This window comes from Rhipicephalus sanguineus, chromosome 1 (assembly GCF_013339695.2).
Source record: "Rhipicephalus sanguineus isolate Rsan-2018 chromosome 1, BIME_Rsan_1.4, whole genome shotgun sequence".
Lineage (NCBI taxonomy): Eukaryota > Metazoa > Arthropoda > Arachnida > Ixodida > Ixodidae > Rhipicephalus > Rhipicephalus sanguineus.
The window spans coordinates 212,769,799-212,791,900 of NC_051176.1; the positions used below are offsets into that span (position 1 = coordinate 212,769,799).

The 22,102-nt window shown below is 42.9% G+C and overlaps 2 protein-coding genes across 3 annotated transcripts in view; one reads left to right on the plus strand and one right to left on the minus strand.

The window, feature by feature from the left end:
- The window catches only part of LOC119407071 (uncharacterized protein C18orf19 homolog B), a 579,856-nt gene that overhangs the window by 94,894 nt on the left and 462,860 nt on the right, over positions 1-22,102 (plus strand). The gene's annotated exons all lie outside the window — the stretch shown is intronic.
- LOC119407002 (inactive peptidyl-prolyl cis-trans isomerase FKBP6) overlaps positions 1-22,102 on the minus strand; it is a 208,166-nt gene that overhangs the window by 1,180 nt on the left and 184,884 nt on the right. For both annotated transcript variants that reach the window (XM_049419242.1, XM_037673828.2), the window contains exons 4-6: positions 8,963-9,093; positions 6,893-7,145; positions 705-1,135 (exon numbers count right to left, since the gene is read on the minus strand). In XM_049419242.1, the coding sequence (XP_049275199.1) occupies positions 705-1,135; positions 6,893-7,145; positions 8,963-9,093 (815 nt within the window). The remainder of the gene's footprint in view (positions 1-704; positions 1,136-6,892; positions 7,146-8,962; positions 9,094-22,102) is intronic.

Genomic DNA, 22,102 nt, shown 5'->3' on the forward strand with positions numbered 1-22,102 from the left:
CTCAGAGCACCAATCTGGCCGTCGAGTGCAAGACAAGCAGCTGCCACAGGCGCATAGTGTTTGAAAGAGCACACATATATGCCAGGTGCCACCGGAAAAAGAAATAAAATACTTTTTCGTTCCTTTTCGCATTAGAGGCATGGCTGTCTAATTTAGCTAAGCAACAAATAGCAGTAATACTACTGCTGAGAATGTTCTCGAGATCAAGAAATCAGCCAATACTTGTTTGTCCTGCTTGCTACCATTTCCCGTGTAGCTGACAATGACAGTGTGAAGAGAGCAAGTGATTTTTGGCTGCTTTCGAAACGAGGGTGTAAATTTCCCGCTGTATGCAATGCAAAATTTGACTCATATATTAACAGAAGCCTCGCCTCAGAGATGCGGTATAAATTTAATCTGTAGTCACTCGTTAGTGTGGCCTAATCAGATCGTGGTTTCAACATGCAAGACTTCAAATTATCATTTTAAAAGAACGTCGCACATATTTAAGCCTGCAGTACAGGTCAAATAAAATATGTCTAAAAATGTACGCGTGAAATTTTCAATAATTTCATCAGTACTTTTGTTTTTTTAATGTGCACAAATGTCCACACAGTGCTTGAAAGGGGTCTACGCCTGCTTAAAAGATTGGGAAGAAAAAAAAGAGAGAGACAAGAAAAGACAAGACTATAGCTTTCACTGCTTGTAAAATGGTGGTGAGTTACCTGCACATGTCACTCTCTTTGGCAAAGAGCTGCCGTTTCAAACAGTCGATGTTTTTCAGTTGTTCGGCTGCATGTGTAGAGTTTGGTTGCTTTTGCAGGGCCTTCCGAAGGTATTTAGCTGCACTATCGAATTCTCCAGTCATTTTGAGTCCCACACCCACTCGATAAAGGGCACGAGCGTCATCAGGATGGCTCAGCAGTGCTCGCTTTCCATACGTAATAGCTGCCTCTGCTTTGCCCGTCTTGATGAAACACAGTGAAACGTTGTTGTAAAGCATGAGCAGCACTTCAGAACGTTGATTGTCTTCCTCCTCGTTGCTTGTTCGTGCATCTTCCAAGGCTCTTATAGCAGACATGTAGCTCCTAATTGCATATTGGTATTCACCTTGCTCAAAGAAGGTGTTACCAATTCGCCTTTTGGCAACACACCTCTGAAACAAGAAAAGAAGAGAGTTATATCTAACAAATAAAAGAATCATCAACAACAAGCACAGACGAAAATAATTTCATACATTTCCTATTTTACAGTTGGTTACAACATAAGAATAAATATAAGCTTCACCAACAAAACAGTGGTGTGCCTGTTCTTCATCACTGTAAAAAGAGTTATACCATCTGGCTTTCGTCCAAAGCACAAGTGCTTCCTCTCTGCTACTGTAAATACTAGACAGATTGGAATAATAAAAGTTTCTCTTTTATAACTAAAAAATTCCTTTTGACTGAGTACTGATGTCAGAATTTCTGATAAAATTTGTCAGAACGTTCAAGTTGTCCATCTAAAACCAGCGACACGAACATGCATCTGAACGGCAAAGTTGGACTATCATAAAAACACAACCAAATGTGTGACATCATGAAAATAAACTAATATAATTGAATGAATCTAAGTACATATATATATATATATATATATATATATAGACACACACACACACACACACACACACACACACACACACACACACACACACACACACACACACACACACACACACACACACACACACACAGTAATCCCTAGTTATAACGAAATCGCTTTACTCGAAATTTCTTTCAGTCCCAACCGAAACGAATGCATATTAAGCCACATTACTCGAAGCGCACGAAGAGCTAGAGCCGCTTATAACGAAGTGGCGAGCGGAGGCGACCTTTTTGCGCATGCAGTTTCAAATTAATGCCGCCGAAGAACTAGTCTCATGCAGGCACAGAACAGGTCACAAAAGTACCAAACCCACGACCGATGACCGCCTAGTAACGGATACCAAGTGAATGCTGAGTGCTCTCAGCTATTTACTGCGAAGCGAACGGGTGCTGTCAAATTCCATGGTGCAGCGTATCCAAACCGTTAACCGTGGTCATAATCGCATCGCTGGTGTCCCCCTTCATAGAATCTACATGAAAATAAAGCTTTCCTGGCACTTCGCAATGCCAGAAATCGCCAGAAAATCTTGGATGCCGAAAAGTGGACAAAAGACCGCAGGCTTGCGCTGTAGCATTCCATAGGGTGCGCTCAAGCGAAGTTTTAGCGCTCTAAAGAGCACTTCTGGTGATGAAACGCGCCATCCGACCTTAGACAAATAGTCCAAATTCGTGCTAGACATTTGTCAATGGCGTGGACGCGACAGTGCGTGAATACGGACACTCGAACTGCAGAATTAGCAGTTTCGGTGACAACGGGGAATCAAAAAACCCGTTTTGCAAACTTCGCAGCTTCACCCGCCTCGGGAAGAAAATCGCCCAGTGATCACGCAAAGACCCTACTGCAAAACCCATCAGTTTTCACGATTGCACGTTTTTTTAGCACAAGAAACACAACCTCAGACTTGAGCCATGGCATTTCCTGTGCTTTCCAGCGCGAAACTCTCGTAGCGTTCAGTGACGTCCACACCACCCTATAAAAGCGGCCACTGCCTTCCACTCCTCATTCACTCTACAGTCTGCGAGCCGTTCAGATGCCAGTCACTGCTTTCGCTCGCCTTCATGTCAACTCCTCGCCTCTCCTTGCTGCCAGTTTCAATGTCGCTGCTCGTCCAAAGCTGCCCTCCAAGATGCCTTGATGGCATTTTGAAGCTTTTGTGTCGCCCGCCGCATTCAGTCACTTTGGTGCCGACAGCACGTGCCTTTGGATCCGTGCAACGGGCCATGCGATTGTGCTATTCAGAGTGCTTCCTTAGGCATGCCTCAGGTGTGTTGTTGTGATCTTTCACCAGGCTTCAGGTGAAAGTGTCTGACTTTGGAACAGAAAGTTCTGCTGATAACAGAAGTGGAAAAAGGTGGTCGGCAGAAAACTGACATTGCGAAGGAATTCGGCATACCGCCGTCTACTTTGTCAACTGTACTGAAAAACAAGGAAGCTGTGCTGCATGGCTTTGAAAAGAGCTTCTCAGCGAAAAGAAAGGAATTGCGATTTGAAATACCCCGAAGTGGCAGGTGCACTTCTACAATGGCTGAAGAACGCCAGGAGTGCAAATCTTCCCGTGCATTGACCTGGACTTACTGCAAAAGCCGAAGCTCTTGCCCTCCAAATGGGCCATAAAGATTTCAAGCACAGCTGTGGCTGGCTTGAGCGGTTCAATAAACAGCACGGCATGACCTTTTGTGACTTTTCATGGAAAGAACTCTAACCTTCGAAGGTCGCCAACTGCTTTGCACATGCCGGCTTTTCCCGTGCAGTCGTCAGCGTCCCTGACGATGACCAGCCTGACGATGACCGGACTTGCAGCGACCTGTTCGACCAGGCTGTTCATAAAATTGCTGGCCAAGAGGTAGAAGGCGACTTCGAGACGTTTGCATTGGCTGATGCTGCTGCTCCTGTGGTCACCCCAGCGACAGATGCAGAGATAATTGACAGTGTTGGTAGTCCCGACGATGATGAAGAGCCGGCAAACGAAGAACCACATGAAGTGCCAACTATGATGCAGATGTGAGATTAACTACACCTTCAGCGAAAGTTGAATGCATTGGCGGCGACCACGACCTCATGGAATGCTTGGTCGAATTGGAGCAGGGGTTGCTTGCACCTGGCAAGAACTTGAAACAGCCACAGCTCACTGCGTTTTTTGCACCTGAATAAAGTTGTGCTTCACTGAATACATTGTGTTTTGATTTCCTGACAGTTGTGGCACAATTAAAGCTCAACTGCTTCAGCTTTTTTCGAGTAGCCACTGATATCGAAATACCACTTATAACGAATTTTTTCGCTGTCCCGCTGGCTTCGTTATAACGAGGGATTACTGCTTACATGGCCTGTCCCAAAAATTCCCGGAAATTTTTTGCTATAAATAATTTATTCAGTATTAGTTCACAGTCTCTTCAGAACTTTTCAAAGTACTCTCCCCCTGCTTTGATGCGCCGTCGCCAACACTTCAGCCAATAAGTGAAGGCATCCTGGAAGCTGTTAATGGGAACCTCCTTCAGTGAGATCGTCGTAGATGCTTTTACCGTCTCCATTGTCCCATGCCGAATTCCTTTCGAGGTTCTTCTGATTATTGGGAACAAAAAGAAGTCCGGTGGTGCCAGATCGAGGCTGTACGGTGGCTGGGGCAGCACTGCCACACCCATTTTGGCCAGCAACACTGAGACAATGAGTGCAGTGTGGCTCCTCCTTCATCTCATTCGTCAAGACTTCTGGCACCATTTTCGCGCAGACTTTCCTCATTTTAAGATCCTCCGTCAAAACACGAACGATTGTTTTGGGTATTCCACACTCCTCTGCTATCATCCGAACACTCGCCGGTTCTTGTCCAAAACTTGGCGCACTTTTGGCACCGAGTCGTCCGTTTGTGGTTTCAATGGGTGTCCCAAGTAGTCGTCGTCGTTCACAGACTTCTGACCTTCCCGGAACTTTTTGTACCACATGAAAGTGTGGCTTTGTTTAAATGCGTCATCACCGTAGGCTTTCTGAAGCATTTCGAGCATCTCCGGCCCTTTCTTACCCAGTTTCACACAAAACTTGATTGCATAACGCTGCTCCAAAAACTGGCCTATTCTTTTTTTCTCAACAAGGGTGCAGTAGATAGCTCTGCGCAAAGCATGACCTGACAACAACAACTGCCCGCAGGCAACCGAAACCGGACTCATTTTGAAGCTTATATCCTCCTCTAACTTCTCCGCCCAAAGCCCCGCCCCGCCCCGCCAAGCGGCTTTGCCGGCTACCAAAAAAAAAATTCCGGGAACTTTTGGGACAGACTACATATATATTAGGTTGCAACCAAACATACATCCTCATATCTACTTGTACACAACACAGCCTGAGAAATTCAACAGGAGGGTTAGGACCATAACTCTGCTGCAATACATCAACAGAAGTGTTCAATACAAGTCAACAAAACAAAAAAATGCAAGCAAATAATTGGACCAACAGTCAAGAGAACCATACACACACAAAAAGAAAAAAGATAAAAATGAAGCAATTTGCATGTTAGCAAAAAGCTTGCCAGTGGCAACCAAAAATCTTTTAGTGGTAAGGAATGAATGTTACCGGGCAGAGAATTCCAGATCTGTACATAGCATTAAAATAAATATTATACAAACTTTTTATGCCTATGCTTTGATGACTGTTTAACATCGTCAAACAGATTAATAGATGTCAAAGAGAAGCCAACTGCCATCTCAAAACATGTCTGAAACATGAGCTCAAATCTGCTCTAAATATGGTGATATGTTTTTTCTACTGAAGTAATGTCATGAGAAATGTGTAGAGGTGCAGCCATATCAACCAATGTTTTGGTTGCACCTCTTTAAGCACTTTGACAAACAAAAAGTGTTGCAAAAATATTCTGATTAGCTGATACTAGGAAATGAATGCACAATACAAACAGATAAAACTTTGGAGAACTGCTCCAAAGCAGTATCCCACAGACATGACAACTGCTGTAGAGATTTGAGTGAGGATTACAGTTTGTATATGAAGCTGAATTGGTGAGTTTTTCTAATAATTCACTGACCTGGCCAGATGATGTTAACAGACAAACTACAAATGAGAGCAAATGGTGCCATGATACATATCATTTTCCTGTCGAGGCTGCACATACATCTTGCTTAGCATAAATTTTTGTAGACATTTCAAAAAGACCACTGAATGTTTACACATGACAGTGCTGTGAAACTGGCAGCTAGCACCTCCGACATTTTTTCTTAACATTTCAAGTAAACGTGTCTATCGAGGTCAGAATCGCCACGATCAACAATGCCAAATGCGGCAGCGCGACGAGCCGCGGAGGCCCCACAATTTCCAAGAAACAATCCTGTCTCCTCTCCGTGTCTTTCGGCATTCCTCATCCCCTCAGCATTCACCGTGACGTAAACAAGTCGTCTGCTCGTCATCTACGACACCTGTTTGTCCGCTTGCAGGTACACGCGCTTGCTGCTCTTCTTCCTCGCATGGCGAGGAGGAGCACTCAGCCAGGAAGAGAGACGAGCCGACGAACGGAGCATAGCGAAGAAAAGAGAGAAACAAGCGAGGGCGTCTTTTTTATGATCAAACGCATGTAACTACGCTGTTACGGCACCTTTTCGAAAAATTCTCCCGGCTACGTGTTCACTGTAGACTCACGCACAACTGCAACACCACAACTAAATTTCGACCTCTGGGTGGTTTAGGGGCCCTTTAAAGGGTGCCATCTAACGCCACAGCCAACAGAACACCGCACCTACTATGTGCTGCCAACAATTTCTCTCTGGAGATTTCCTTTTACCCCTTATTGACTTTGTTATCATACCCTGCACAATGTATTCATGAACCAGCAAAGTCAGCAAGTTCCTGCTTTGCTGCTCTATTATGCCGCTTTTACAAGAAGTCAACACGGCGTTCAGCACACGCACCCTGAAAAGTTGTACGTGCATGAACCAGTTTCATTCGTCAAAGTGGGAGGCAAAACACAAGTCTCAAAGCAGCTCCAAGCCAACAGAAGCTGTCACATTCAAGTTCAATGATGATGCTGGAACTCAAATTCTACAAATATATTCTAGCTTCCTTCAGTATGAGGGACACCAGCAGCAAAGCAAACATATGGCTACATTTAAGCATACGCACTGGCTACAGCTATTGAGACTGAAAAATAGATAGTATATATGTATGTAGACATATGAATGACTACAAAGGCTGTTTAAGCCACTTTTTCAGACCAAATACATTTCTGCTCAAAAAGTACAAACATAAAAAGTGTATTATTTACTGAAATTCTTACTTCAACAAGTTCGGTGAAAGGCATGCGCCGCTCATCTCCTTCTTGCATGAAGCTCTTCAGCTCGAGTTCATCCTTGGCACTCACTATAAACTGCAGCTCCACTTCATACAGGATGGTAGCATTGGCTGGAATGCGTGGTGGACAGCCCATGCGGCCAAATGCATACTGTGGTGCCACCAGAAATCGAGCAATTTCCCCCTTTCGCATTGTGGCCACTGCTAAGGAGAGCCCAGGGATGATCATGTCATCCAACCTACAAAAAGCACAGCAATATTTCAAAGAAGCACATTAGAGGAAGTCAATCTCTCCCTCTACCTGTCAAAACTTTTACGTGTGCACATGACAGTAGCACTGTACAACGTGCCACCAAGAAAGATGATACAGTTGATTGAACCAGTCCACAAACCGTCATTTTTATTCCTCCCCACCGAACTTCAACCAGTGTAGTATGTTTAACGTGAACCGAACAGGTATTTCTCTGCTTGATACCCAGTTTATTACATGTGAGGAGAATGAACTCCATAAAAATGTATATATTCCATTTTTATGTTATTTTCTGGCACAACAACTGCCTGTATTCGATAGCATGACCAATCCACTATTTCAGATGTGTCACCCACACATGTGATTAGATTATATTCAAGTATACATTTTTGGCCCAACATTCATTTATTTAAAGTATGTCAAAGGCCCCAGTGAAGAAGCTTTACATGAGTGGTCCATCAGTATTAAATTTTCTGGTTATATGGGATCAGCAGAATGGAAAGCTGGGTGAGTTCAACATATTCATTTTCCTGTGCATTTCAATGCACATATACACAAGGACACAGAATAAACACGACATGTACACCCAGCTATAACTGTGTATTCAATACGACATTTGCGAAAAACCTGAACTGCTACTTAGCCTGGATACATAGCATCTAATTAAAATTTTCCCCTGTAGTAGTGTTTTTCAACATATACAGTAATCCGTTAAATTAGAAGCATCATGCTTTAACAGAGCAGAAAGGGTTGAACTAATGTCCCATATATTTTTGTCCCTGCATGAACATTTCGCTGAATTTTTTCACCACAATCGTGCCTATTCTAGTTTCCTTGATAAACAATGGTTGCATCTCAGCGTATGTGTCCATATGTTCCTTTATTTTGTGCTCTTGTCAATTGTGCATGCTGAAAACTACTAGAAAAAAAACTGGGGAGGGGCGAAGCATGTAGGGAAGGGTGTTTCAGCTCCACTAACGTGAAACCTGGGGAAGGGCAAAGCATGCAGTGTGCGCCGGTGTTTCCCACAGCAAGATCTTTACTCTTTACTACTTTACTCACCACATGCCCACTAACGCACCATTACTTTGTAGATAAGTTTCAAATAGATTACTTTACCGTAGATATGCACGTTTGTGTATCTGGTTTTAGATAAGAAGCTTGAGTGCCTTGGTAAATTTCGTCGGGGATTCTGACACCGCTGCTAAGCCAAACATAATGTTTTAGGCAGTAACGACGAACCTTTAACTCATAATATACATAGTATGGACCAGTGGCGAGTAGTGAGATTTACCCTATTTTTGTGGCGCATACCTGTTTATGATGGACCGTGACTACGACATGACACGCTGACAGGTGAGACTCTAAGGTGCTTCGCTTCGCCCCTAAAATGAATGTGCAAAATAAATTGACTGAAAACGGTCTTGGTTTATGTACAGCACAGCACACCTAACCCTGTTTGTACATACAAGTGAAATGTTTTGTTAAAAATGGCAGGGTCTGCCACTGATGTTAAGGGTGTCTCAAATACCACATGGTTTGTGTTTATTCTTCCTGACAACCATCACAGACTTGTAGCGTTCACATCAATGGAAAAGGCACTCCCATATCTTAACGCGCCATTTACACTCAAAAGCTTCCATGAGGAACTGTAGCCGGACAATTTTACTAACGTATATGATGACATAAACATTTCCCAATCAAAATTTCTGGCATTTGTATCATTTACAACCCACTACGCTTCTTAGTTGCTTTTTCTATTTCCTCTATGAGTTCATCAACAACCTCTAGGCAAGGACTACATACAGGCAGCGGAAGGGATGGCCCCGCAGTCGTGTGGAATCAAATGGCTCATCAGCCATTTCCAGGTAGGCATTATAGTGGAAACATACACCACTGCCTGGTGGCACCATGGGACCCGTGCCTGGCTTCATTACCTGCAGAAGTACCAGTGCTATATACCAGAAACATCCAGAAATAACGTCCATACAAAAGCAGAAGGTTCTTGTCTTAATTTCATTCATTATAACATAAACCTGAATAGGATTATACAGTGGCACATTCATTTCATGACCTAAAGTGTACTGAAATGTAGATAAACCAAGCTGAGTGTCAATAAGGGTGACTTCATGCCCAAGTGCAGGTGGCTACACTCCAAGACTAGATCTGCAAACACAAATTCTCTCACAGTCCAAGCAATTCAAGCCACCATGTTTAGCTCCCACAGATTCATTGCAATCCTACTAAATTAACTTCCTTAAAATTTAAAAAGAAGGCAGAGTCCTTAGCTCATCCAGCTTTGTCCAACCACTGAAATGACAACTATGCTAAGCGCATGCTAGGCTATCTTTTTTTTCTAACTTCTTTCTTGCTCCTCCTCCTTTCAAATTACTGCTGGACATCATGCTTATCAGAACTGAACTTGAATACACAGGTTCTAAATGGGATTCCTTTTCTAGCACACTTCTTTCTACAACTGAACTTTCAGTTGTAGAATTTCAGTCATGCCATGCAGACTACTGCTTCAATAGAGCATTAATTAATGTTAGCCAAAGTGGAAGGTTGGAGCAGACGGGGTTACCAGTACATAAAATGGTTAGACGGTATTCTTCAGGCCACAATGAAATGTCTCAGTGAGCTTAAATAACGTGTTAAATAGCCGATATAAGTCATGGTGTCACCGGAAGTTGCCAGCGACTCAACTGCATACAACAACAACACAGGTAAAAGTTGCAGCAAATGGCAAGAAAAAACTGATGAAGACATTTAAACCAATATAAATCTTGCACAGTCCTTTCTTTTCTCATGAAAAAAAAAAAATAGCGCATGAAGGTTTGATAGAATCTGCATGTCAGCGACAGCATTGAACTTAATCCTCATCATCTTGTACACATTCAAAAGCCAGAGCTTCGTGTCTGGTAAGAAGCAAAGCTGTACACTCAGGGGTGGGACTTCTCAAAGTCGTTTGGGGGCAACTTTTGGAATAAGTAAAATTGTATACAGGAACAGTTTAGAACAGGCCTAATTTTGTTTTGGAGAAATTTGGAGAAGGTAAAATTTCATTTCGAAGCAATTTCAAGCAGGCCAACTTGAAAAGAACTTGCGTTTGGCCTAGTTGGTGCTTACTGTTTGACATTTTGACCGCACAAAAAGAGACTAGGACAGAGTGAGGTGCGACGACACGGGCCACCCGTGTCGCCGTACCTTCCTCTGTCCTCATTTTTTTTGTGCGGTCAAAATGTCAAACAGGCCAACTTGAAGTTTGGAGCAGATTATCCTTTGAAACTGAAGCCACCTTGTGCATGCAAATTGTCACAATAGTGCCAATAAGTTTTTCATTTTGTGGCAACAATAAAAAACGTGCATTTTGCGATAGCAAGTTTAAAATTTTGAAGAATAGCAAAACACACCATTTATAATTACATTTTTGTTTAGTAGAGAGTTTTATATTTAGCGTCGTAGCGTAGCATAAATGAACATAAAGTCAAAGCCTGCTTGTGTTTTGTTGTAAACCGGTTTGCATTCTTTTGTACACCTGGCATTTAGCATACAACAGTGTGGGTGAAATCCTTGCATAGGAGTGTTAGCACTAAAACGACTCCATTGCAACTTTTCTGTCTCAACAAGAGCAGTCACATCATCCGCTTCGCACACACACTGCTCCGACTGCTGCCACAAGCCAATCATAATGCAGAGCCGGAAGCATTGTACCACGGCCGCTGGATTGAAATGCACGCGGTACGGCCTCCCGCATGCTCTGAAACCGCCGTGACAGGGCTAGTTTTCTGGACCGCCGCCGCTGCGCCACCAGAGGAGGACGGGTTTTTGCGAGCGCCTGCGGGATCCCATACGTGGTGCGCTTGTACCAGTTATGCTTGAGCACGTGTGTTTTCATGTGATGTGCGAAATCTTCTTTTAAAATCCATCTAGAGTGTAAATGTCAGTTAATTACTGATCTTGCTTGTAGATGTTGCAGGCACTTGCAACTCTAGCGAAATTTTCGGTCTATGTCTTGCCCAAGATGAAACTTTGCGTACCGATCGCTTTTTGCGGAAGAAGTAATCGTGGGCGTATTTTGCTGGTATCCTAGAAGATAGCAACTAACCGATCTGGAGGCGTTACACCTTTCCTAATGCACAGAAATTCATTTGCCTCTTAGCCTGTCTCTTCAGATTCAATCATTTCATTCAGAAAAAGCAACCTTGAAGATTGCTGCTGCTATTTATTTAACATGAAATAAGATAAAACTTAAACAGCGAATAAAACTTTAATACTGTTAGTCCATGCAGAGTTAACAGAAAACTATCATCATCATGAACCGGCACGTGCTCTCTTTGTCCTCTTCTTCATTTTCTGCTTCGCTCGCAGAACACGTGCGCCGATTTGTCCAGCGTGGGAAGCAATAACTCTGATGGACGAGAGAATGAGTACAGAGAGAGAGAGAGAAAGAAAGAAAGAGAAAGAAATAGAAAGATATAGAAACACACAGAGTAAAAAAAAAATAGAAAAAAGAGAGCTCGACAAAAAGAAAAAGAGAATCAAATAGGAGAAAGAGAGAAAGATAGAGTGAGAAAGAGAAAAAATAAATGGAGAAAGAAAGACAGAAATATAAATAAACAGAGATAAAAAAAAGATGAAAAAAAAAAGTGAGAGAAAGAGAAAAAGAGGAAGAAAGAAACCGAAAAAATAAAGAGAAACAAGGCAGGCCACCCAGCTCCGTACTTCGTTCAGGCTTGGTACCACTAGTGCAAAGGTACCTTAAATTGTTTCCTTCCTCCAAACTTGTTTATAGTACACATACGATACAGTATCACATAGAAGAGCCATGAAATAATGCTTAGCATGTGTGCAACCATCTCACAGAAGTGGATTCAAACCACTTTGAAATTTCACTGACTGTAACTTTAATATTGACCATTGGGCGAGTTGGTATGGATTCATTATTATGAAAACGGTGAGACAGAAAGATTGAACAAAAGGCTGAAAAACACACAGACACAAGTGCTTGTGCTTGTGTGCTTTTAAGTTTTTTTGTCTTTTTCCGTCATGCCACTTTCTTAATGATGTAACTAATTCTACGCTGAATTCCAATAGGGTCATTCCAAGTGAAACGTCCCAGCCCAAAGTTCGACCATCAGCGATTCTATTGAAAAAAATTGAGCTGATAGGTAACTGTACGAGAGTGATTTTACTGAAGTATTTTCGTCCAAAAAAATTATGTGGTCACGTGACCGCCCTTCGAATATGCCGGCAAAAACGAAAAGTTAGGTGGGAATAAATTATGCGTATTCAACCTTGAAATTGGGTACAATGGCACAATGGGTTTTAAAGTATTCTGTTGTCATTGTACTTTCACGTGACGTCACAAGTAAAACCATATATTCATTTTGCGGCCTAAATAGGCTTAGCAAAGAAGCAAGAAAAAATGCAAATTCAGACAATTTTTGTAAAAAAGGCGGCGACGTTTCAGCAACACAATTTTTTTTGCTCGTTTACCAATACATATAATATGTGCTAAAAATATTTTCAACTTATGTAAACCAATGTTTATTGAGAAAAATGCTTCCAAAGTTGACAAAAAATGACTTTTGGGGGAGGTTCAATCGCAAATTAAGCCTTGAGGCTCTCGCGCTAAAAATACACAAGATAGTTCATTATATGCTCCCATGTCTTGTCTGTTGATGTGGAAAATTTTATTCCTGTAAATTTTGTTTAAAGCGAAAAAATAATTTTTGATGTGCACAACCAACGTCACTGGTAGGCATTGGTAAACTGTGTACACATGCGGCTGCCAGTCTCCTCGTCGTCTGCTCATCTGCTACGTTTCTCGTCGTCTGCTGAAAAGCAGACGGCAGCAAGTATGTAAACTTAATTTGAAAATTTCAAGACATTTTTCATTCGCTTTTGTGTTGTAGAGAAAAAAAAATGCCTTGTCCTCGTTTTGGGTGCCTTTTTGTTTTTTTCCGATTACACGTCTGTTTTCGCATTTGGCAGTTCAGCGAATTTTCTGCAACTGGTGAGTCGATAGTCAGAGAAGACAGCAGGCGAGGTATTCGTCAGGCTGCTAATATTATTGTAAGCAGAGTTCGAGCTTACAGATGCCTAATATGCTGTAGTAGCGGACAGGATTTGGTGCGACAACTTGAGAATGGATGACGAAATCCAAACTCCTGTACAATGCCTCCCTGAATCTCCACCCTCGGAATTTAAAGGTAAGAAACTGATCCTAGAATTAACTAGTAATTTATAGGGGCACCACAATTTAGCAAGATTGCTTGTATGAATCACAATTCGCTGTGTTCTTCATATTTTGCATCATCCTGAAAGATGCATCCTATGTATGAAGAGTAGGCAGAATTTGCGAGGTTACTAATGTTTGCTTACATTTTCATTTACAGTGTGGTGTATGTTTACAGTGTGGTATATTTCATGCGGGTACCTAGAGAATCAAATTGGAGTCAAATACGGTTATTGCTAGATATTGAGACACATGCTTGGAACCGTTTTTCAGGAAACGAACTTCAGCCATGCACTTTCGGGCCAAGAAACTGCCACAAGACGTACTACTGCAGGCGGCGGCAACTGACAACTGTTAGCACCTTGAGTGACACAGATCAGCGTCTTCTCCTACTGCGCTCGAAGCTTAGTTTGCATGAAGGTGCAACGATTTGTGAACACCACAAGGAACTTTATCTTCGCCGATACGCTTCGAAAATCGCTTCAAAGCTGTGTTCGGACCCATTTCTTCGACATACAAAGCACTGTCACGGGTCGACAGTCATCACAATAGCCCTTGCTGATGCCCATCCTTCCCTTGACCTTGTTCCGGGAAGTCGAATTTGTGAAGCATGCAGGCGTAAGTTATATATTGCTCAAAAGGATGAGCACACTGAACAAGAATTCGCTGCACTGTCCACACGAAGTGAAGGCGCGCCTGCACGATCAGCTGCTGAAACAGAAGAAGAGTTCTTAGACGTAGCTACTGGTAGCGAAAGAAACTGGTGCAGCATGGGCGACGGAAGCGTGGAGAGGGAACCTGGCCAGAAATTACAAAGAGGACGCCTATTGCCAGAAATTGGTCAGTCATCTACCTGTGACAGGCACGAGGACCATGGCCTTGTTTTCAGTGATTACGTGACCTTGATGCAAGACCTCAAAGAGAAGTTTTCGCGAGAACAAAGCCGAGAAAAAAAGCTTCAGTACCTTACTTTGGCCCCCCAGTCTTGGTCTCGTGAAAAAACCATGGAGTTCTTCGGCGCATCGGAAAGACAAGTTCGCGAAGCCTTGAAGATCAAGGCTCGCGATGGGATTCTCGGTACACGAGAAAAAAAACATGGCAGCTCAATCAGCGAAAAAATAAAATCATCAATCAGGGAATTCTATGAGGATGATTCGGTGACATATTGCTTACCAGGGAAAAAGGACACGTTGCATGGCAAACAGAAGCGTCTAATTTTGATGAATCTCAAAGAGATGCATGAAGAATGGAAAAGGACGTACAATTTAAAGTGCGGGTTCTCGACATTCGCCTCTCTGCGTCCTCGCCACTGTGTCCTGGCTGGTGGGAGTGGCACGCACACAGTGTGCGTGTGCATGAGTCACCAAAACTTTAAATTAATGCTTCATGCCAGTGGCCTCAAAGAGACGACTGAAGAGCTCTTGGCTACATCGGTATGCGGACTTAATAATGAAGACTGCATGTTTAGCAAGTGCGCATCCTGCCCCGGTACAACTTCTGCAGTGACTCTGCTTCAGCAAAGTCTCGCCCGTATTGTCGAGAGCAGAGACAACATACATGTCCAGCAATGGATAAGCGGAGTTCGTTGCTCACTCGAAACCATTGTCCTCACACAAGAAGAATTTTCTGAAAGATTTGTAGACATGTTGAATCAACTGAAGACCCATCATTTCGTTAGCAAGCAGCAGTCCAGGTACTTCCGAGAAATTAAGTCAAGCTTAAGTCCTCAAGAAGCTGTCGTGGTGATGGATTTCGCCGAGAATTACAGTTTTATAATTCAGGACGCGCCTCAGTCATACCACTGGGTTAACACACAGGCCACAGTGCACCCTGTAGTTGTCTATTTTATTGAACAGCAAAGCACCCGTAGAGATGTTTCTGTGAGATGTTTTGCCATTATTTCAGACTGTCCGGAGCATGACACAGTCGCAGTACACGCATTGCGCAGTACTGGAGATAGTGAAACAAGATCTGCCACAAGTGAAAAAGATCCATTATTTTTCTGATGGAGCTTCCTCTCAATATAAAAACAAAAAGAACTTTTTGAACCTTTGCTACCATGAGGAGGACCACAACCTGTCAGCAGAGTGGAACTTCTTTGCCACTTCACATGGCAAAAGCGCATGTGATGGTGTCGGCGGCACAATAAAACGTCTGGCAGCAAAGGCAAGTCTACAGAGGCCATATGGTGGTCAGATTCAGACACCACACGGTTTGTTTGTTTGGGCCAAAAGCAAGGTAAAGGGAATTACAGCAATTTGGGTGCCACATTCCACAATTGAAGAAAAAAGAACCAAGCTCGCTCCAAGATTCGCCATGGTGATCGCTGTCAAAGGGACCCGACAACTGCACCACTTCAAACCGTCCACTCTTTCTACACTTCACGTTGGTCTTACATCCTTCTCCAAAACTCATGAAATTCAAGTGAGAAAGCTAGTGTGAAAGATAAAGTAGCGTACTTTGATATTAACGATTAAGGTGTCAAAACTGTGACCAGAGGACAACACATCAGGAAGCAAAAGACCTGAAAGACAAGAAATTTACGTTTCGGAAGCCAAAATTTCCTTTTTTTTTTGTGTTCGTAAACCATGAAGCACTGTTTTTCTGTTAGTATCAACCACCCGAGAACAAGGAACCATGTGATTCAGGAATCTGCGGCAGATAAAATGAAGCAGATTCAGCAAATAGATGCCATTGCCAAACTCTCATGCCCATGCTGTGTTCGTCAGCCTGACTTTTCCTAATGCCAAGAAGGCCAGTTATGAAGGGAAAAAAGTAAGCTGGTTCCGATATATATACACTGATGCGAAGGAACACTGCCAGAATTGGCTTGAGCAACTGACGTGGCCCTCAGACAAGGCCGAAAAATCACCAAGAACAAGCACGCGTTCTACAGCAAAGACAGACATTGGTACTGCGTACCAGTGACGTTGGTTGTGCACATCAAAAATTATTTTTTCGCTTTAAACAAAATTTACAGGAATAAAATTTTCCACATCAACAGACAAGACATGGGAGCATATAATGAACTATCTTGTGTATTTTTAGCGCGAGGGCCTCAGGGCTTAACTTGCGATTGAACCTCCCCAAAAGTCATTTTTGTCAACTTTGGAAGCATTTTTCTCAATAAACATTGGTTTACATAAGTTGAAAATATTTTTAGCACATATTATATGTATTGGTAAACGAGCAAAAAAATTGTGTTGCTGAAACGTCGCCGCCTTTTTTACAAAAATTGTCTGAATTTGCATTTTTTCTTGCTTCTTTGCTAAGCCTATTTAGGCCGCAAAATGAATATATGGTTTTACTTGTGACGTCACGTGAAAGTACAATGACAACAGAATACTTTAAAACCCATTGTGCCATTGTACCCAATTTCAAGGTTGAATACGCATAATTTATTCCCACCTAACTTTTCGTTTTTGCCGGCATATTTGAAGGGCGGTCACGTGACCACATAATTTTTTTGGACGAAAATACTTCAGTAAAATCACTCTCGTACAGTTACCTATCAGCTCAATTTTTTTCAATAGAATCGCTGATGGTCGAACTTTGGGCTGGTTTCACTTGGAATGACCCAATAGTGAGCATGAAATCTGGACAAAATACATGAAGTCAATTTATTTAATATCACTTCTCCAGTAACTGGCCTTTTATATATATATACATATATATATATATACAAAAAATGCAATATTATAGGCAGGCAAGTGAAATCAGTTGCATATTGATGAAAGCCACCTTGCGCACTACAGACAATTTTTTATTTTGTAATTAATTTGTTAATTCGGATAATTCAACTAAATTGCTAAATATTGACTTTAGGCAAGAAATAGGATTTGCAAAGTTCAAGCGCGTCTTCAGAAACCCCCACTGCATTATTTGCGATAAAGAAAGTTTCACATGTACCATTTTTTCCAAGCTTCCAAGAAAGCCCGCGAAACAAACAAACAAAAAAAAAAGGTGACTAGCGCATTTGCACGCCGCAATCATGCTGCTCTCAACCGTGGTTTGAGCGAACAAAATCAGCTGCTTGCCGCGACTCGCCGGCTCCGTCGAAGCGGTAGGCCAATAAGTTGGCGGTGGTTTCTTGGCCCGCACTCGCTACAACTTGCACAGTTACACGCGCCAGCTAGCTGACACGGGCCAAGAAACCACCACCAACTTATCGGCCTACCGCTTTGACGGAGCCGGCGAGTCGCGGCCACAGCTGATTTCGTTTGCTCAAGCCACAGCTGAGAGCAGTAGGATGGCGGCGTGCGAATGCGCTAGTCATGTGTTTCTTTCTCTTTTTTTTTTCGGCACAGTACCTTGGATCAGATATCACGCGAAAATTTCAAAGTACGTTTTTTCAAGCATTTTGTGTCTAAAAACAGTATGTACATGTATTTCTAGGTGTTTCAAATAAATACTTGTCAAGCATTTTCAGCTGAGAAAGCTCAAAGGTGCTGAAGCAATGTCACAGAAATTCAAATATGTTAAAATTACAAACGATATGTTACATGCTTATAAATATAACAGCCACTTTTTCTCACGTTCAGTGCCATATAATGTTGCTATGCGCATTCTTTCAGCCACAAAGTAAGGAGTTATTGTTCCTGGAAAAAAATGTAAGGCAAACAGTTGTGTGCGGGGTATTTCTCAACGGGCAAAACAATAAGGTCGAGCACCTACGCATGTGTCCTTTGGGGTCCGGAGAAAATTCTTATGAGCAGGAAGTTAACCTTTGCGGCGGCGTCGACCCTTACGACTACAACGGCAGCGAAGCAGTGTGTGATGTGGACCTTCTCGCACGTGTGGAGTTGACGGACATCAAAGTCTTCCTCGTTCACAGAACAAGTTTCTCGACCAGGGATGAAGTAAAGGCCTACAAATCGTTGTATCCCCACAACTATGTCACAAGTGGATGGGTAATACAGCCAAGGGAAAGGGACAGCAGCCAGTCCAGATTGGCTTCATCGCTTGCATACGAAGGGCTTCCAGCGAAACGCAACCAGCAACGATGTCACTGCTAATCTGCCTAGCCAACTGATTTCTCAACCAGCCAGCAACGTAGAACGTGCTCATCTACTGTTGTGTAAACAGTTGGGTAACAAGTTGCAGCTTTACACACAACCTTCTTAGGGCAAAACCCGTATCTTTCATATGTTCTGCAAGATTAATTCTTTCCGGCACGGTGGTCACCCCCGATAACCACCTTTTATTCATTTTTTTTTCTCTTGAAGCACACGAGCCCCTCGAGTCAGATTTTATACGGCGCGTTTCTAAAGCTTTCATAGTGACATAATGACAAAGATGATGCCACTTCATTTGGGCTTCAATGTTACGGGTTACGTCTGTTTTCATCCGGCTGCCGTCGTCAAGGCGCGCTACACGATGGACCAGAGATATTTTTACAGAAAGAAAAGTATGTTCGGTTCTTATTAAGTTGATAGCTTAGGACAACACGCTGTATAAGCAGCTAATATCAAGGAATCTAGAAATTAAGAGCTGTACTCAGTCAGCACAGAGCACTGTGTCACTGAGGTTGGTGATCACCTAGAGTGACCACCGTGCATGAAGAGTCTTAGAAGGCTGGTAATATATTATTTTTATTGGTGCTTGGAGGAGACGTTTTGCGAAATATTTTAATGGGCCTTCAAGATTGAGATGGATGTGTGGTACATACAATGTCTCCGTGCTGCTGCAGGAAAAAAAGCACTGTTCTGCAGCCTTCCACCGAAACTGACAGGTAGACCACCTTATATCTTTTGAACTATGGGTGCCAATTTTTTTTGCTTGTGGGAAAATCATTTTCTCAAAAAGAATTCACCGTTTTTTGCATGAAACTCTGTTTCTTGCCAAAAATGCCGTTCTGTGCATGAAAGAGTTAACGAAAATAAAGTATTTGCCACACAAGCGATAGTGATTTATCGAGCTATCCAAGTCTGTAGTTGTTACTTGACTGCAAAAGTGTTCAACTGACTGTTTCTTGAGCAGCAGCTCGAGACGTAGCGCGCGCCTGTCTTCAGCTATGTAAACAAACGTGTTTAACACGCTGCTACAACTATGCATTTCATGTCAGCCTAGAGCAAAATCCAGCCGATTTGATACTGCATATAGAAGGTTCTGAAAACTTACCGGAAATGAAATGTTCACTACACACGCGGTAGTGAGTTACCGAGCTGTCAAAGCACCCCGACTGATACACGCCGGAGCCATTCTCTTCGTCACACGATGACCTCTTTTGTACACTTGCACTGACTGAAGATGACTTTCGGGATGCGGAAAAAGTCGACATATCGGAGGCGTTCTCTGATCTCCGGGCTACGTTTCTGTGTGCTGTTGCAACCAACATGGCACAGTTCACCACTGTTTCTGAAGCCCTGCCCCAACTCCAGCACACAAGTGGTTCGCATTCCCCACGTATATGTCCCTCTGGTTGCCGGATGACTCCAATCATGGCGGAGCAGCAGTTTCAACACTGGCGCCATCTTACGGTACAGTGGAGCACCGTTACACCATACTTGACAGCTACGGCCTCGCCAGCCTCACCAGTCTGCTCTGTGCCTCTCTGCATGCTCCACGCTGCTTTCGCACTCAAAACATCTAAGGAGATCCTAAGTGCCCATATCACTTTTTTGGGAAAAGGCCGTGTGAAATGATTCACTTCTATCTGCCGATTTGGCGGCCTTGCGAACGTCAACTGTAGTCACAAGGCCTTTCAAATTGTCTGTTGTTTCTTTTTACCAAAACAAGGGAAAATGTTCCAGCTATCTTGCGTGAGAATACCACGGAGCATTTTGGAAAGATGATAAACAACACAGTGGCTGACAAACCAGTAAAGCCATTGAACTGCCTGGCTTTCCTCAGTTTTCGTGTGTGCTTTCGTACAGGACTCTGCCAGTAAGTGAGAACACTCTGGTTCAATAGAACGTGCTGCATGCTGCCTGTGTAGCACCGTTTTCCTTTACTTATTCGTGGCATGTTTCGGTTGTCACATATTTAAAAGCATGCAGTATGCTTACAACCATGCTACGCCACAAGCACTTCCGAACACAGATGAATATGCTAAGCAAAATAAGAGAGTGGGTGCATTCATTGATGGCTGTCATCATGCCTGTGCATTTCTGATGCTTATCCATTTAGGCTTTGCCGCACAGGCACGGAAGTCAGAATCACTAGTCGGCTGGTCTCTGAGCTTGCTGAAAAGGCTGAAGATGTTTTGCGGCCCATTGTGAAGACAACCACACTGCGAGTGGAGGGGCACAGTTAACAAAAATGTAATTGCAGTACTACTGCACCACCCAGTGAGCGTACAACAAGCCGGTACGGAAGCTTTTTATACAAGTTCAAAAGTGGTGAGGACCGCACGGTAGGCACCATCCCGGCGATTTTCAGAATAGGAACACCTGCACTATTTTTCTGGTAACAAATGCACTCGCTGTTTTACGCACCCTGAATAATAATAACAATTGTTGGGGTTTTAAGCCTCAAAACCATGATATGATTATGAGAGACGCCATAGTGGAGGGCTCTGGAAATTTCGACCACCCGGGTTTTTTTTAACGTGCACCTAAATCGAAGTACACGGGCCTCAACCATTTTGCCTTCATCGAAATGCAGCCACAGTGGCTGGGATTACACATGCTCAAGCTGTTCTTGCACAGCGGGGCGAAATTTCGGTGAATTATCCGTTTTGGGACAGTTCAGCACAGGAGGCTGCATTCGTGTCAAACTGGCACAACTGGCACAGGAGTCTTGCCCCTGTACTCTGAAGGGTGCTTATGAATCAGGGAAAGAGCTTCACTACTCATTCTCGGTGTGATAAGCTAAGCCTGTATTTGACAAGATTTGCACTGGTGGTTTAAACTTAAATTTCCTTGCACTGCCTTTTAGTAATGCCCAAATTTAGTTGGGACTGCTGGTGGTATATCGACAGCTACATGAATTCCATCAACCACATCAAAACAAGGCGGCCAGCTACCTCACTGTGCTAAGCTTGTGCTTTGTATTAATTGATACATTGATAAATACTCAATGGATAAAATTGATCTTCACAATTAGTATGGTTAGGTGTTCTATATATGCTCTACTGCACCCTTATTGAAATTATAAGGCCATCTCAGGTTGTAATCTGATGAGTTACAAAAAGATGCACACATACATTATACGGGCTTCAACAACACTGCATTGGTTTCATTTTACCTGTAAGGATGAGTTTGCTTTCTTACTCTCATGTAGGTGCTTCCCAGGTAAAAAGTTAAAAATCTTCAGACTGCATTTCAGCTAAAAGGTTTCAGACTGCACTTCTGAGGTGGAAATGACACAAAGTAATCCCTGTAGTTTGCAACAAAAATCCAGCTAAATTTATGGACCACAAGGAAACACTACACATGTTTAGGACAACTCGTATTCACATAGAACAGAAGATTTTTCCCATTTTTGCACTCCGGGTCAGTTTCATCAAAACTCGAGCTGAACTCCATTTCTCCATAGATCAGATTTTAACAGCAGAGCTGTAAATGACACACCGGCTTGATTTTGCAGTGTCCGTCCATGTACAAAAAAAGAACGCACATGACCTCCTCAGAGCAAGCGATGACATCACATAGTGAAGTCACCATCTGACTTCACAGATCGCCAAAATTTGTGATGTCATCATGACGTCAGGCAATCCCTTCAGATGATGTCAGGAATTTATATTATCGATCAATCAAAGATTGGGC